The 18,306-nt window shown below is 35.5% G+C and overlaps 5 protein-coding genes across 5 annotated transcripts; 3 read left to right on the top strand and 2 right to left on the bottom strand.

The window, feature by feature from the left end:
- Nucleotides 1–186: 186 nt before the first annotated feature.
- rpl36 (S60 ribosomal protein L36) lies at nt 187–1,490 on the top strand (the record flags this gene model as incomplete). The annotated part of the gene is made up of 5 exons (XM_020578700.1): nt 187–294; nt 338–388; nt 412–546; nt 796–834; nt 1,467–1,490. The coding sequence occupies 5 exons, from the start codon at nt 187–189 to the stop codon at nt 1,488–1,490; spliced, it is 357 nt and encodes a 118-aa protein (XP_020431569.1).
- Nucleotides 1,491–1,963: 473 nt separating this feature from the next.
- On the top strand, nt 1,964–2,813 carry PPL_07865 (protein disulfide isomerase family protein; the record flags this gene model as incomplete). The annotated part of the gene is made up of 3 exons (XM_020578699.1): nt 1,964–2,277; nt 2,341–2,644; nt 2,709–2,813. The coding sequence occupies 3 exons, from the start codon at nt 1,964–1,966 to the stop codon at nt 2,811–2,813; spliced, it is 723 nt and encodes a 240-aa protein (XP_020431568.1).
- Nucleotides 2,814–4,066: 1,253 nt separating this feature from the next.
- On the top strand, nt 4,067–5,214 carry PPL_07864 (uncharacterized protein; the record flags this gene model as incomplete). The annotated part of the gene is made up of 3 exons (XM_020578698.1): nt 4,067–4,292; nt 4,373–4,633; nt 4,793–5,214. 3 exons carry the CDS (start codon nt 4,067–4,069, stop codon nt 5,212–5,214), a joined length of 909 nt encoding a protein of 302 aa, XP_020431567.1.
- A 75-nt stretch (nt 5,215–5,289) lies between these two features.
- Nucleotides 5,290–9,045, bottom strand: PPL_07863 (uncharacterized protein; the record flags this gene model as incomplete). The annotated part of the gene is made up of 5 exons (XM_020578697.1): nt 5,290–6,065; nt 6,136–7,776; nt 7,843–8,376; nt 8,448–8,618; nt 8,685–9,045. The coding sequence occupies 5 exons, from the start codon at nt 9,043–9,045 to the stop codon at nt 5,290–5,292; spliced, it is 3,483 nt and encodes a 1,160-aa protein (XP_020431566.1).
- Nucleotides 9,046–9,112: 67 nt separating this feature from the next.
- Nucleotides 9,113–18,279, bottom strand: PPL_07862 (uncharacterized protein; the record flags this gene model as incomplete). Its single annotated transcript, XM_020578696.1, has 6 exons — nt 9,113–12,258; nt 12,427–16,845; nt 16,949–17,206; nt 17,317–17,598; nt 17,809–17,832; nt 18,276–18,279. 6 exons carry the CDS (start codon nt 18,277–18,279, stop codon nt 9,113–9,115), a joined length of 8,133 nt encoding a protein of 2,710 aa, XP_020431565.1.
- Between the last annotated feature and the right edge of the window lie 27 nt (nt 18,280–18,306).

Below are 18,306 nucleotides of genomic sequence, written 5' to 3'. Positions count from 1 at the left end.
TCTCTCACTGCTTGCTGGTTCTCACTCACTCAGTCAATCGTTCTCTGCGCCAATTCTCTCGCTCAATCGTACGCTCTCTCACTCACACACACCAACCGCTCACTCTCCACTACTACCTCCAAGTATTAATCAATCTATACTTGTGTTCTTCTTCCTGTTATCTCAGCATAATATATCCTATTCATCATGTCTACTGAAACCAAGCCATTAGTCAAGAGATCTGGTCTCATTAAGGGATTCAACAAGGGTCACGCTGTCGCCCCACGTAGACCATCCTCCTCATTCAAGAAGGGTGTATGTATTCTTATCTACTTTCTTTATATCTTCTTCTATCTAGTTCCACGCTACTTTCCTCAATCTTTATCTATTAGGAATCTTTGTTTATTTAGTAACTTACTCTTTGTCCAATAGCTCGTCACCAAGCGTGTCTCCGTCGTCCGTGACATCATCCGTGAAGTCGCTGGTTTCGCCCCATACGAACGTAGAATTCAAGAGTTGTTGAAGTCTGGTTTGGATAAGCGTGCCCTCAAGGTCGCCAAGAAGAAGGTATGTAATTTAACTACATTTTTAGAAGAAAAAAAAAATAGAAAGACTAACAAAGGTATCATATAGCTCGGATCCATCCAAGCTGGTAAGAAGAAGAGAGACGAAATGGCCACCGTCAACAGAAAGGCCAAGCAATAAACTATCTCAATTCTAGGACATGATGAGAAATATATAATTATAAAACCCGCTATTTCTAGACTAGATTTATTTTTTTATCTACAATCATATCACAATATAGTTTTTATACAGGTCAATATATCAATGATTTTAGTTTGGTTAGTTAGTTTAGTAATAATAGTTTTGTTATTCACTCGGAGTGAAAAGCTAGAAAGTAATCATAGTAACAATCAACAAAACAAATAGAGTAGATGGCCAGCTTGTATAATATCCCCGACTCATTCAACCATTTCATAGTATTACATTTTATTTTTCATATGCATTCTTGCAATTCTTGGATGATCACTATACTATTTTATTCATTTTTTCAAGTTGACCAATTGATTGATGTGATTGTGAGAGTGTGTGATTTACTTGTTTTGATAATCACATGATTTTTATTTTATTGTATTAATACAGCTGTGTTTTGTAAAGATGTGTGGTGTACATATGTGTGTGTATTAAATAATAACATCAGCTTTTGTTTTTCACATTATTACTATTATCATATATCTTCTGTTATTGTTACTGATAACAACAACTATCTAAATTCACCCTATTTACATTTCTTTTCTTATTATATCTGTTTCTTTATTTTTTGGCTCGTATGCAACAAACAATGATCATTATCAAACATGTGGTAATAAATGAAATAATAAAAGTAGTAATACAATAAATACATCGTAGATAATTTATACACATAAAAATAAAAAGAAGAAGGATGAGAGCATCTATATTAAAATAAAAATTTTATCATAACATAGTCAAAGAGTGCAGTAATATATTAAAATTAACCACATCTATTTGCATGAGTACAGTCTATTCCTTTTTATATTATGATTTCAATTTACATCCTTTGAATTATATAATTCCAAAGGTGTTTTTTAAATTTACTCTCCTAGGTAGTATCATTTATATTGGTATGGTGTCGAAAAAAAAGTGAGTACTTTTGAAGTAGGAAGTTGTTTGACTCATTTCTTTCTCTTTCACTTACACAATCATCTTTTCGATTTAATAATAAATTTCCTGTACTCAAATAATATATAATTAAATAATTGTTACTTTAATCAATTTGTTAATTAATTCTCTATTTGTTGTTTTTGGAAGTAATAATTACCCAAAGTATTATTTTTTTCTATCTAATTATCATATCTATTAAATTTTATTTTATTTTCAATTTTTAAAATTATTTATTTATAAAATATTTGTATAAAGTATTATTAAACTTATAAAATTCACAAATTAATATAATATATAACAAATGGGATATAAATTAATATTAACTTTGGTGTTGGTTATTACTATTCTCTCGATTCATATATCTGCCCATGACTCTGCAACAGCTCCAGTCATCCATGATTTACAAAGTAATAATATCGACCAATATTTAAGTAAAGGTATTTGGATGTTATGTTTCTATGCGCCATGGTGTAAACACAGCAAAGCATTCGAGCCAATTTTCAACGAACTAGCTACTCTTCTCAAAGGTCACATTAATTTCGCTAGAGTAGATTGTATATCCGACCCAGCTATGCTACATAGATTCGGTGTAGTCGCATACCCAACCATTAAATTGTAATTATTAATTATTAATTGCATATAGATTTTTTATTAACCAATGTTGCATTTCAATTATAGATTATTTGATGGAAAGCTATATGAATATGGTGGAGAAAGAACCATTCCAGCTGTGATTCATTTCTTGCAATATGGTTATCAGCAAGTAACTCCAGTTGATTTCCCAAATCTAATTACTCCAGATTTGACTCCCGAGCAAAGAATTATGAACGCACCAAATGAACCACACGATCACCATGAGGATGAGAAGCCAAAGCCACCAAAAGCACCAGAAGCTCCACAAAACAACCCACCAAGCAGCAATAACAACTATAACATTCCAAAGAGTATGGGACAAAGTTGGATTGATCCATCTGATTGGAAGGTAATTATTATGTTTTTAAATAGTTTTCTTTTTTAAAATTATTAATTTGTTAATTTCTTTTCAGGATTCTAAATTATTATATTGTGTACTCGGAGGTATGGTTACAGCATGTGGATTAATGATCAAGAAGAGATTGACAAAGAAATCAAAGTTTATGAAGATTGCCTAAATATGTACAATTGTTTTCCGATCATAACAGAAATTATTAGGTGTAAATATTTTTTTTTTCATTTAAAATCAAGTTATACCATTATAAGATGAGTTAACAACCGCTAATAAATAAATAAAATATCATTGTTTTAAATGATTCCAAAACTCATACCATTTAGTATTAAAATCAAAATAGAATAAAATAAAACTATTTGATAAAGTTTATCAAAAGTGATTTTCTCTATTAATTTAACGAATTCTTATTAAACTAATGGAAAAATTGACACAAACACAATTTGAACAGAAATTCAAACTATAAGTTCAAACTATTTTTATTGGATTGATTAATTTCTCTATGCATCAGAATGTAAACTAATTTCTTTTGATTTTCTTTATTTTATTGATTTAACAATGTTTCTGAAATATTGACAGTAGTAGGAGAATTTATTATTGGGATTTCTTCCTTTCTATGGTATATCAGAATCAAATCATTTATACAATAAATAACCAAAACGAAAAAGGATTTGAATTTTGATATTGAGAACATATTTAAACAAACACTCATTACACATCACACAGAAAATTTATATTTGAAAGATAAAAAAGAGTATAAGTAAATTGATACCACATTAATTTAGAGATTATTTTATTCCAAATATGATTTTATTTACCAATAGAATTAATTTTTTGATTCTCAACCATCTTCACATACAAATTTTTCATTTTTTACCCATCACTATTTTTTTTTTAGTGGAAGATAGTCCCCCTAATTTTCACTAATACACCCTTTCAAGATTTTTATCTTTGAAGTTACCTCTTTTAAATAGTGGTGTTGGATTTTACATCAATTGCTAAATGTTTGCCTCACAAACAGAATATTGATATCATTAAATAGTAAAAGCATTTACTATTAACATCAATGAGTTTCTCCGATTTTAAAGGGAGGGTGATACAAACCACTATCAATAAATTGTGAAAAGAATTTTATTGATCAACCATCCATTCTTGATACGACAATTAGAAGTGGTGTAATTTAATACTAATGATAATCAGTATATAAACACCTTAATTTCATAATCAATAATGTAGTGCTCGAAATCAAAAAATACATCATCCAATTCAATAGGTATCAACTTATTTATTTAGTTTTTTTCTTTTTTTCTTTTTGATCTGTAAATTGTATATTATATCATCTACACAACTATAATCAAAGCATTAAAAAATAATGTACCTAGGTTTTTAGTTTTTTTTCTATATTTATTTTTTTAAAAAATGAGATTGTTGACAGAGGAAGAGCAACGTAGGTTGACCGATTTAATTATGTCTTGGGTCAATTCAGCAACACCAATCCCAAGATCCTTCTTTTTTATCTTAGATGCTCTAAGTCAAGATACTTTTTTGCCCGCAGCATTAGTTGGTGTTTCTATCAATTTCAAATCTCGACTCAAAGTAAAAGTGGTTTGTTTTGATAATGAATTAAACCAGGTTACAGAAAATGGTAATCACCAATAGTTTTTTTTTTTAATAGTTTTTTATTTAATAGTTTACACTTTTATTTTAACAAAATTTTATTTTTAGATTTTGAAACTATTCATGTCGTTTTAATTAAAAAAAAAAAGATAGGTGAAGGATGGACTAGAACATGTGATAATCCAGCAGTACCACTCTGGGAAATATCTGGGAATGGAAAGGTTACGGATAGAGGTATGTCTGTCTCTTATTGTGTAAACAAAAGAGAAAAGGATATGGTTTTTGACTATGTTGCTAGCATGAGAGAGCTGACAACTCCGCACCTGTTCCCAGAGAAAGTAACAGTTTCAGATAGAGTCGAGAAACTTAGTGAGATGAAAGAGCCCTACCAAGGAGTTTCAGAGGTCGAGCCCAATGAAAATCCCAATAACCAAATATTTCTGCCGGATCCAGAATGTACCGATACTATTCGAATTCCGCGCCACTACCAACTGGCTATTCGAAATAGTTTTAAAAAATTTAAAAAAGAATCCTCAACCAGCGCCAAGTCAAAGAGTCAACAAGACCTGAAGATGACCCATTATGAAATGGATTTCTTCAAAAAAGAAAAAAAACCAAAGGCATCAAGAACTCGTTCAACAAGATCAAACTCTCCATCTACAAACATCTCAGATTATGTACATCAATATTCATATTATAAACCTGGTGAGACTACCGCTATGAATATTCCTACTTCTCCAAATTCTCAAACAGATACTACACCTAAAAGAAAAAGAAAATCTACTCAAGAAATCAACACCAATGAGAATACTGAATCTGGTGAGACGTTGTCTCCTCCAACAGGCACAACTACAACAACCACGACAACAACAACCAACACTATGTATAATACCGAAGAAAATCAACAAAATGAAAATAAAAATAAAAAAAATAAAAAAAGAAAATCATAGAATAATATTACATGTTTCTTTTATTTGGGTTAGTTGCTCTGAGCAAGAAATATTGTAATAATTTATTTAAATAGTTTATGTAAAGTTAGGATTTCCTGTAGTTGCAGATTCAGTTCCACTAGATGTTGTTGCACTATCGGAAGTAGTATCGGTGGTTGGTGTTGATGTCGTTGGTTGTCCAATGGAGGTTGTAATTCCTCCAGAAGTTGTCGCAGCATCAGAGGTAATTCCGGTAGATGTTGTAGCAATAGTTGTTGTATCAACAGTGGTGGAGGCTGTTGTAGAATCTGAGGTAGTGGTAGTAGTAGATGAATCTGTTGTAGCACTTGTTGTTGTATCAACAGTTGTAGAGGCTGTTGTACCATCAGAGGTCGTTGTGGTAGTAGATGGATTTGTTGTTGCAATTCCACTGGAGGTTGTAGCACCTGTAGTTGTATCAACACTGGTGGAGGTTGTAACATCAGAGGTTGTTGTGGTAGTAAGTGATTCTGTTGTTGCTAGTCCACTAGATGTTGTAGCACTAGTTGTTGTTGTAGTATCAGCAGTAGAGGTTGTTGCAATTCCGCTTGAGGTTGTGGATGAACTAGTTGTAACCGGTACTTCATAGTTAATAGTGCCATTTGAGAAAAGAATCATTCCATTCCAAACAATATCAATTGGTATGCTATATGGTCCACTTGTATAAGGTGGTACGCTGCAATTCACAAATGAAGTAGTTTCATTTAGAAGCGAGCAGTTAAGAGTTATTCCTCCTATAGACAGCACAGGTGTAATGACTCCACTCCAATATATATTCTTTAACTGAATGATTCCTCCATTGATAGGAACAGTTGATATATTTGTAAACAAATCTAAATATAATAGTAATTAGTTAGTATAATAAAATTATTATTCATATTTATATTTTGGTTATAAACATACCTAAATAAACAATTTCAATATACGTAATGTTGAAATTTGATAGTACTGTAGATTGGTTGTTATGTGTAATATTTAATCTTTCAGTGATTGACGAAACAATCACTAATTGATCAGGACTTGGATCAATGGAAACTAAAGAATTATTCCAATCAATATTCTCAAAGAATGTCCAGTTGAACTTTCCATAAGGAAGAGATATGGATAATGAGCTATTGTTTGAAATCGAGATGGTATTGTTGGGGTTGGCAGTTAAGAATCCAAAGTTGTCAGTTAAATTGGAGATTGTGTTTGGTTTGGCAATAATATAGTATTTGGTATTGTAAATGGTGGTGATATTGGCGACATCGTCTTGAGCCAAAATTCTGATTGTGCTATTATTTGGTACATTAACAGTTAGATTCAATGGTAGCTGTTCAATTGGATAGGTACGACTGATGTTGATACCATCATTGGTCGATTCCATGATAAGCGTGACGTTGGTCGGATAGGTTGAATTTTCGGTGGCATCTAACATTCCATTGAAGTTTTCGTCGATATACAACTGAAGATTTATATTCGATTTATATTGAACTGTGAGTATAGATCCATTCTTTTGTGCATAGCAGTTGGATGGGAGCGAGTAGGTGTCGTACAAAGAGGTAGATTGATAGTTGAAGAGTGATAAATCTATGGCGCCATATTGTACTGAAAGTTTCTTATTGAAAGAATTTCTAATGGTTCCAAGACATCCATATCCCGATTTACTAAATACGGTGACGTTTACTTGGTAATCCTCAATATTGGCAATTGAAACTTTCATCACTTGTTCAGGCATAAAGTAAGAAGTTGAAATTACCTTTATGCTATATAAACCAGTACTGGAGATCTCCAAATCAAAGAGTCCACTTGTATTTGTATTCACAATGATATTTACAGATGGACCAACAATTTGAACGGATATATTGGATAGAGCAGATTCACCAGAATCAAAGAAATTGTTGAGATTTGCATCATCGAATATATATCCACTTAAATGACCAACTGTCGGATTACCACCTGTGGTGGATCCAGTAGAGGTAGTAGTGGATTGTCCAGTAGTTATTGGTTCAGCTGTTGTAGTGCTACTAGTAGTGGTCGTAGTAGTTATCTGATCAGTAGTTCCAGTTGTAGATGGTCCGGTAGTTATCGGTTCAGCTGTTGTAGTGGTAGTAGTTGTTATTTGATCAGTAGTTCCAGTAGTTCCAGTAGTGGTAGTAGTGGTAGTTATCTGATCAGTAGTACCAGTAGTGGACTGTTCGGTTGTGGATGGGTCAGTAGTGGTAGTTGTTGATCCACCTGTTGTGGAGCTTGTAGTTGATGATTCAGTTGTGCTGGATAAAGTTGTCTCAGATGTAGTAGTTGTTGTTCCGGTGGTAGTGGTTGGCTCCAAGTAGGTTATGGTATAATAATCAAAGAGATTATTACTGTTCCAAGTGGATGTGATTTGTTTTGTAAGAGAACCGCTAGTCCATTCTGGAATAGTACATTCAAGGAGATTTCCTTGTGATGCTACAACACATACGATTTGAACTCCGTCAATTGAATAGGTTGGAGTTCCAAATGGATAATCGTTGGTAATTGTCAAGTTTAATCCGTTGTTTGGTACAAACTGAGGGAACAAATCTATAATGTTTGAAGTAGTTATTAGTTAATGTAGCCAAATTTAAAAATCATTTATATAAAACTTACTTGGATTGACAATTTCAATGTTTCCGTATACAATTGATGAAACAGAATATTCATATGGAGAGCTATCGAATATACGAACATCTTGTCCATTTGAGTAGATAACAGTTTGATTGTCACCGACACTAAAGGAGAGTAACGAATGATTCCAACCGATATTGGCAAAGAAGCTGGAAGTGAATTTAGCGTAGGTCAAAGATAGGATTTCCGAGGTGTCAGAGCTGACGAATGTGATTATCTTTGATGGTGTGGGTACTATAAAACCAATCGATTCATTAATGGTAGAGATAATGTTTGGATTTTCAACTGTGACCAGATAGTTGTCAATGATTGGTACCATTGATATCAACTTATCAAAAACAATACGTGAGGTGGATGGTAAGTCAATTTGGTTATCTGCTGGATAAGTGAATGCTCTCTGAAGGAGATTTCCTTCCACTGTCGAAATAACATCATATTTGATTTGTGACAAAATCGTACTTGAACTGTTTCCATCCAAATTGATATCATTAAATAATGCGAGATTGAGATTTGTTTCTATATAATGTGAGATGGTTGGTTAGTAAGTCAAGTTGTAGTTTTTTTTTGGGAAAATATAAATAACATACTATATTTAATGGATAAAACTGATTGACTTAATGTGACTTGACAATAGGGTGGGAAATTTGTAGTAACATTTTCATATGGATAGATATCAAAGTTGACCAAATTAAATTGACCATATTGAAGTCTAACATCTTTAGATGGAGTTGATACTGTTCCAATACATCCATTTGGTGCTAAAAATAATTAGATTATTAGTAATGTTTTCAAAAAGTAATCAAATTATATTTAAAACAACATACATTTTCTAAATACAGGAATATCTTGCTCCCAACCTTCAAAGGTGAATGGACTGTGGAATCTGGTTTGTGGGAGGAAGTAGTTGACACCAAAGTTGGGTGAAGAAGTAACCATGATAGCATAGTAACCTAATTGTCTTGTTGTCTTAATTTCATAGGTACCATCATCATTAATAGTTGCTTGGGTGTAGGTGGTGTTATCATCAGAGATCAATCCGATTTCCAGACCATCAATGTTCAGTTGAATATCACCATCGTCAAATACTCCATTGTAGTTTCTATCATCATAGAGTTTACCAGTGATCTTTGTTTCAAAGAGTAGGGCTGGTGGTGGTGGTGGTGTGCTTCCTGGTGTTACGTTCATCCATGCTGGGAACTGAGGGTCTGGATCGTTTTCACCTGGTCTTTCATCTTCGGTTTCGCTTTCAAAGTCACAAAGCCAACTCTTTCCACTCAGCAAGTTTAAATCCAAAGTTGAATGAGAATCTTGAAATGATTTTGGTTTGCCATAGTTCCCAACTAATGATTGTTACTCGATAGAATTTAATCCATTGGAAGTCAGTAACTGGGAAAATGAATCCAGGTGGTGGCTCCAATGTTAAGATCGTGGGACCTGTGAAAACAGGTTTTCTTATTATTGGTCCAATAGTTGTTTTGATGATAACCTTTACTCTGATCTTTGGAATGACTTCCCAATTGATTTCCTCAATCTCCAAGAGATAGATTTCTTGACTAATGATTTCCTCGAGTGCACCTGTTGTACTTGACGCACCAGTAGTTGCACCAGTTGTTGATCCAGTGGTAAGTCCAGAAGTAGTACCAGTAGTACCAGTAGTAGCTTGAGAAGAAGTTGATGTGGTTGATGAAGTTGAAGTTGTACTTGAGTCAGAGGTTGTAGAAGTTGAAGTTGTACTTGAGTCAGAGGTTGTAGAAGTTGAAGATGTGGAGGTGGTTGAGGTTGACGATGTAGAGGTCGAGGTGGTGGTAGTGGTAGTGGTATCCTCATGACTGTTTTCACTGCTACTACTACTGCTACTGCTGTCATCATCTGTATAATCAAATAATTGATTTATAACTGAGTTTTGTGATCCAACAATAACCTTGATATCCAAATTCTTGCCAGTTCCAGATGGAATTTGGCATTTAACTTTATCAAAGTCAATCCACTCAACGGTCATACAATTGACTCCATCGATTGAAACAGAGTTATTGGAATCTTGTGGTTTCTGATTGATTTCATTGACGAATTCAGCAGGGATAAAGTTTTCACCAACGATTGTGATAAACTCTCCACCCTCAGAGTCACCTTCATACTTGATATTATCAAGTAGTGGTTCATTATAGCTGAATTGGATGGTAGCTGATTGATTACCTACAAACAATATCAATGGATTTTCAGCACCAATTCCAGCTGGTGCTTTGCAAACGATCTGCAATGAGCTAGCCCATTCGATTTCAGTACACGGTTTGTTGTTGATCGTGATATTCGAATTTAGAGGTTCAACATTTTCAGGCACAAAGTTTGAACCTTCAATAGTGATGGAGCGACCATCGGTATTGGATTTTGTAAAGCTGTTGATTGTAGGAGCATTATAGGAGAATAAGAATGATTGTGGTGCATCTTGTCCACCAATAAATAGTGATACCGATAGATTACAACCAATTCCAGGTGGAATAATGGCGTTTACCAACGTAGAGTTTGTAAATATAATGTTGCTCATTGGATAGTTTCCAATGCTTGCATTACTGTAGCTGAGAGGTCCTTCAAGTGTGGAGTACAACGGATTTGGAGTAAAGAAATCAATCGTTTCAAGCGTGAAATTAAGTTCATTTGGAACGAAATCGTAACCTGTAATGCTGATTGGTTGGCCACCATCTGTACTACTACCAACCACCGATACGTTCAAGATGGTCGGTCTGTTGAATGAAACATTACTAACAATATTTGATGAATAATAAGCATAGGAAAGATTCACTGGAATATTAAATCCTATACCTGGATACAAAGTACATAGTAAACAGTCAAAGTTGACGGTTGAACGATAGGATTCATTCATCATAACAAATGGATCGAAATATCCGCTGTGATAGGGATCGGTTGGAACTGGGATTGCATTTCCATTTTCGTCTTCGTAAGTCTGTTGGTAGTTGCAATCGTAATCAGCTTCACATTGCACTGTGACACTAGAGAAAAGTGTCATGTTGAAATCGGTACCTCCGAGTGGACCAAGATCGGAACCAACAACCCAGAACTCTGTTTGAACCGATGTGTTGGCAGTTACATTTGGTTGGATCACTTGGAAGATGACCGGAGGTGGATAGGTAAATGTTGGCCCATCATAGTAAACCTGTCCATCTACTATCACACCGACTTGGTTGATACCCCAATGCGCTGGAATCGTACATATGGCAGTGTTATCGTCGATCTTTGTTGTATCGGTACATGCCTCAGAACCAACGAAAACCTCCATTGGATCAAAAATGAGGTCACCAAAAGAAGTACCAGTGACAGTCATAATTCCTCCACCAGGTGTTGGTGAGCTGTTGACAGAGATGCCAGTGACTGTCGGTGCTTTGTAAGAGATGGCAAAATCCTCAGAAAAATCAGTGGATTGATTACCAACTGCTACATTGATAAGCTTATTGATACCTGTTCCATTCGACCTGAAAACTAAACCTTCAACGCCATTCGCAGCGTCATATATGAAACTTTGGATATCCATTGGAATTCTGTCAACCAATAACCTGGTATCTCGATTAGTGAATCCAAAGTTTTGTCCAAGTAAAGTGATGGTATCACCAACAGTCGATACAATTGGAGTCGGTTTAACAATGGAGCTGAAAACCGGTTGATTATAGGTGAATTGATATTGTTTCAATGGGGTTTCAGTTGGTAAATTGCTAATTGTATTTGAATAGCTAATAGGTAATACTCCAACACCTTGACCAACTACACATATTAATTGTTGGTCAGAAGCAGTGTCAACAGTACACAGTTTGTCTCCAACTTTAACTTGTACACCTGGTTCCGATAGTTTTCGACCGACCAATGTAATCTTGTTATTGGCATGAGTTGGACCGGTGACACCACTGATCGAAGTTACAATAGGACCACTTGGACAGAGTGAAAGAACTTGGCCACTTTCGAAATCGGCTTGGCTAGTTATAGCGAATCCACAAAGATAGTTTCTGTAGGTGACAATTGTCAAGCCGGTACCGGTGGCTTGTGAGAATAGAACAAAGTAGGTTTCCACCTGATTGTATTGAATTCTTTGTTGAGCAAGGTTGATTTGACTCTGGAGAACTCTTGTCAAGATTTCGAATCCCTTTGGAGTGACAGGATAACCTTTCTCAATTCCAAACTCACAGAGAGTTGTATCGACAACCTGTAACAATGATTCCAAGATAATGGAATTATTATATGCCGAGGCAAACGCTTGACTACCGTAAACCAATTGAATACCACGATTTGTTAGCCAATTGGTCGGTTGCTCCAACGATGAAATCCAGAAAGATGCAAACTTCTCTACCTCTTCAATTGGCGGAATTTCCATTGAGTCAATAGTTGATTGGCAAACTCCAAAGGAAAGAAGTGTTTGCACAAAGTTGGATGAGTCAATGACGCTCGAAGGATTACTATTTCTACAATATTGACACTGGAATATATTGTTATATGTCATGATTGAATTGGCGTGTGGAACAATAAGTGGATTATATGTGGGGATCTGTTCAAACAACGATTTACTAAATGAAATAATATCGCTATTTGCTGCTTGACTATTGATAGTATTGTTTATGATTGTGGAGAATTCAATTTCACTTCCACGATTACTATCATAGTGAGGTGGCTTTCTAAGATTGGTATCAACATAGTCATCGTTCTCTTCATCAATCAAATCCCAAAGATAAGCTGTAATCCAACCTTGACTGTATACTGCATTCTTTCTAGTCATTCTTGAAGTTGTGAATAACTCCATGTTAATTGGTTGTCCATTTGCATCGATGAGGGTTTGTACAATGCTTGTTGGTAGTTGTGGCAAAGTCAATTGTCTGAGTTTCATTGCTAAAAAGTTGGTCAAACCACCAAGAGTTGCAGAGGATGTAGAGTCTGTGAAGCTGTCAAATTGATAGATATTTGGAAGACCAACGGCTTGGTAACCATTGTTTAGCTGTAAGAGTAGATCGTAACTTATTGCACGGAAAACGGTGTCTACATTGAGCGATTGCAAACCAATTGGGATATTGGAGCGTTGATTGAGAATTGCTGTATTTCCATTGACACTCACAACATAACTAACATTTCTATACTCTCCAACTACCTGTCTGGCCAGTTGCAGTAACTTGAAGATAAAGATAATATTATTTTCAGTTATATTGGTGGTTTGTGGTTTGTAGGCAGCTGTGATATCGACGATTGGGAATGAGAGAACTTGACCTGAATTCTGTTGAATTACTACGATAGAACTATCGTTGGTCTCCAATTGCATTCGGAAAGATGGAGTATAGCTACCACGGAATGAGAATAGACCTACGGAATCGGTGGTGACTACTTGTCCATTGGTTTGTTGAAGTGGACACAATGGACCACTGCAACCAATATTGGAAACAACTATCTTTGTATTGGAAAGTAGAGGATTTGGTAATGAATCTAAATGGCTGGAAAGAGGGCTACCTGCAGATGCATAGGTACTATCCATAAGCAATTTCGATTTGATAGTGATGTAGAATTGATTTTGAATCTGATTGGAGCAATCTACGGTTGTGCAATTGGTTTGCTGATATTTGAAGATCGATGTAATGAAAAAGTCACTTAGAACAGTTTGCTTAATGCATACAGCCATACCACCACCTATTGTTGTCTTGGCAGAGTAGTCACCGAGACAGAGATGAGTGTCGTTGAATCCAATATGACTATGATCTCTACTGGCTCGCCATTGAGAGATCTGCATTGGGATATTATGTTGGCTGACGAAATCCGATGGTAATTTAGTCTCTGTAATTGCAGTGGCTGCAATTGGTAGTTTGAAATTAGCAGGCATTGTTATGAGAAGTGGCGATAATCCAACTGGTGTGAAAATATCTTGTTGGAATGCCGATGATAAGAATGCAGTGTTGGTGAGCCAGCTGCTAGAACGGAAAGGTGGAATCACCGCAGCTGTTGATTGGAACATTGGTGTGAACATGTTTGAATTGGCAGTGAATCTGTTACTTGCATAGGTGAATGGCTTCATCGCGACAATAGCATTGATAATCTCTGTTGCATCAACAAAGCTATGACAGAGGAATGAATGACCGAATGAAAGATCCGGCGATTCTGTTGGTCTGAGATGATAGTCGTTGGGGAACCAAGTTCCGTCAGGATAACTAGAGGGTGTCTTTATAGCACCGGTACTACCAAGTGGAACTGGAAATCCTTCCAGTGAATGTTTAATATGGAAACCGGGTGCATAGCTAATGTTGAATTTCGACTGAGAAACCAGGATACCCTTTCCAAGTGAGTTGTATTTATTGACATCACCGGTGAGTGATTGAGCAAGTTTTCCAGAGAGATCATCCAACCATGGCATATCATTGTATGCCAGATATCCATTAGTTGTTTGTACATTGTTTGATTTGATTTGGTTCAGTGTCAAAGCGAGGGAACTACTGTTGGAATTGATGGAATCAAAATATTGGACGACACTAGATTGACTGTCAAAGTAAAGGTATGAGCTGGATTGAGGAAGCTTTCTGGCGAACCACCATGAAACTGCAGCACCAGATGGTGAGAGACACGACAATGGTTGATCGATAACACTGAATATCACTAGGTTTGAAGGTAGTCCATTTACATAGACAGTGATACTGTAGTCAGCAATTACATTGGTCAGTGGAATTGAACATTTAATTTCATTGGTTTGAATACTAATGATGGTGCATGTCTGATTGATATTAAGTGGTTGATTAGATATGACGATTTCAGAGGTTGGAGCAAAGTCACCACCTGCCAAAGTAAGGGTAATCGGCGAGTTGGAAGTGAAACTGTTGCTATATAAAAACGCTGGTGTAATGCTGGTGATGTTGGCCGCATAGATATAATTAATATAGGCAATGTTTGATGCTGCCTCTGCATTGTAAACTATGACTGGTAGTAATCCTGGAGCAGTCACCACCGGCATCGTACAAAATATTTTGGCATATGGGAAGAAATCGGCTTGGCATTGATAGGGACCGACCATTACTTTAGTCCATCCCATTGTGAATCCAGATCCACTGATATCGATGATATTCGATCCATCCCTAGTGTCATAGACATAGGCAATGGCTGGCTCCACCGAGGTGATAACTGGAATGTCCAAACCTGTAATACTGAAAATCTCAGAGACAATATCGATATTTCTTAATTGGATTTGAACTGTTCCCACAGGCATCATTGTTGGATTGAAGAAGATGGTAGTCTTATTCATAAACATAACGTTTCCATATTGATTGAGATTGTATTCAAATGTTGTTATTCTACCGTCGAATCCACTACCTGTAATGGTGATGATGCTTGGTGATGCACTACTAGCTCCAACTATGATATGATTCGGTGTGACAGATTGAATGGATATTGGTGGAGATTCGAATGTTATGGTATCGGATACAATATTATTGGTTCCATCCACCAACATAAATGACTTAAGTCCAACCTCTGCGATTTCAGGGGTATAGAAGAGTACAGTAGTCGAATCTACAATGGTTTTTGGCATGTCAAAGCTACCCATAGTAGCATAGAAAAAGAGTGACATTTCTGGATAGATTCTGATACCTTTAATAGTGATCAATGTTGAGTTCATGTTGATGACAGTTTTCGGTGTGACCGATACCAGTTGAGAAGGAAGACGATAGGTCAATGGATACGTTGAAAAGAGATTTCCACTTGCAAGTACTTTGACCGTTTTGGTTCCTCCAAAATTTGGAAAGACAGCGGATGTACTGGTCAACATATTGGAGTTTACAAATGTTGTTGGCACTGACACACCGTCGATCGTTAGAGTAACACCATTGGAAAAACTATATCCCTGAATGGTAATTGGTTGTGATTGATGCGAATAAACATAGCTTGGTGAGATAGATGTAATGACTGGAGTGGGTGCAATCACTTCGAAATATCCATTGCCTTGAAGCATTTGAGAATTTCTAATGGTAACCATGTAGACTCCCAACCTTCCGGATGGGTTAAAGTTGAATTTGACATTGGTCGAAGTCATGGTGTTGTATAAAGCAACTGAAGAATTGACATATACAGCAAAGCCAGATGATTGAACAAACTTTGTACCGAAGACTGTCAACTCCAATGTCGTCTGGTTATTCAGAACTTTGTTGGGAACGATCGATGTGATGGTTGGATAGTAGAGATCGACTACAAAGTTCCGTGCATTCGATGCAATATTTCTGTTGTAGGCAACGATTGGATAGCTACCAGAAGTTGTCATACCAATATTAGCGTATTCAATCATTGTAGAGGTGACTTGGTAGATCCAATAGATAAATTCGGCTCCCTGTTTGAGCTTGGTAACTCCATTAATAAATCCTGTACCAGTGATCGTACTTCTTTGTGCGTTCTCCAGATTATTATAGTCTGGCACCATTGTGGTGATTACAGGTGTTGGGATGATAACATTTATATTGACAACGTTGGACACTGCAGTGAGATATTGAGCTTTGACTGGGAGGACACCAGCCAGCGGCAGTTGGGTAATATCTGCAACAATAGAGGTTGTGGTTCTCGATATGATCGGACAATTGTAGGTTCCAACTGTAATCGATGTACTATCGGCATTGAATTTACTACCAGCAACGGTTATCTTGGTTTGAGTATAATCAAAGCTGCTTGGTGTAATGCTACTGATGACAGGTACCTCCAAGACATATTGCATGTCAATAGGTGAACCGGATGTAGCTCCATTGATAGCCTGTATTCTATAGGTACCGGGAACAGTGAATGGATATGGTTTAATAATGGCCTGAGTCGCAGTGTACGATACCAACTCTGGAATCTGATAGATGGTGTTGGGAGGTGGTGAACCAATGTAGAAATGAGTTGGGATAGGTACGAAATTGGTACCTGTCACAGTGATAGTCATTGGAGAACCAATAATATATGAAGCAGGTGTAATTTTCGTAACTGTTGGTGTTGGTGCTGGAAAATTGAAATTTGTAATTTTAAATTGTTAGTTACTACTCTGATATCATTTACAATTAAATAACTAACACATCGGAGCTCCGATATAACAAATACTTACGAATCAATGACATTGAAAGTGAACCGGAAGAAATTCCAGAGTTTATAACAACAACTGGAACCTGTCCAGATTTACTGGTATCCGATACGGTATTACAAACGATGGCAGTTGCAGTGATCGTTCCAAGACCACATGCAACTCCTCCATAGGTGGCAGTCGATAGACCAGACATAAATCCAGATCCATTGATAGTTATAGTACCAGCCGAAACAGTATAAACATAATTTGGAATTAAAGAAGTAAGTATTGGTGTAGGTGCTGGTATAGTTTGTTTATTTATGAGTGAGTGTTAGTTAGGTTAGCTTAATATTTCTTTGAACTAAAAATAATTAATATATATATATATATATATATATATATATACATACCTATGAATGTAATGGCCAAGGTGTTGGATGAAACAGTACCAACTTTAATGGCAAGTGTTTTAGCACCGAGTGCAACAACCTTGGGTGCAAAGTTGATTTTCATGGAGGTGGCAGAACATGGTGTAGCATACACCGTGAAAATGCCGGCGAGCTCCGTACCCCTGATAACGATAGAGGCACCAGTGCACACTATACCTGTTCCTGTGATAGTGATGTCCACATTCTGATTAATCGTAACCGAAGTAACACTTAATTTACTGATTACAGTAGCACCTAATACATCTATTAAAATTGATTATCGAAATAATAATAAATAAAATTAATAACAATGAATCACTAATCAAACTGTTAAAATCAATCAAATAAATAGTGTGGGGGCAGTTTTTTTTAAACTAAAAAATAAATCAACTAATAAAAAAAAACATGACCACCGACCCAACTAAATAAATGACGGATCACAATACACAGCTTCTTTCTTAATATAAATCTTACATGAATAAGATATAAAAACTAATGCTATAAACAAGTATATTTGTAAATTAAATAATAACTTGTTTTTTATAACCATTATTATTTAACTGACTGATAATCATATATCTATGTGAAATGATTATTTATTATATATATACAAAACAAAAGTTTTAAAAGAATAAAAGAAAAAACAATTTCAACTCTCATAGTATATATCGATAGAAACTATCATTAAAAAAATCTCGATCAAACTCTTGTTTGAGAAAATCAAACTTTGATAGGGTCACACGACAAATCAATTTATTCGTGATCGATATGTGATACTATCGAATGGGTCATAATAGGTACCATACCACGCCTATAATTTGAAAAAAATAAAAATTGGTTCAGTTCAGAACGAGAGGTTTTTTTTTTTTGTGTTCACCTCCACAATAATCTAGGTGCTCGCAACATCAAAAACAAAAATAGACACAAAAAAATATAGATACACATAATTGTTGTAAGCTATTATATATTAAG

This window comes from Heterostelium album (genome assembly GCF_000004825.1).
Source record: "Heterostelium album PN500 unplaced genomic scaffold PPL_scaffold8, whole genome shotgun sequence".
Classification (NCBI taxonomy): domain Eukaryota; phylum Evosea; class Eumycetozoa; order Acytosteliales; family Acytosteliaceae; genus Heterostelium; species Heterostelium album.
The sequence above is the reverse complement of the archived record's forward strand: the minus strand, read 5'-3'. Positions and strand labels throughout refer to the sequence as shown.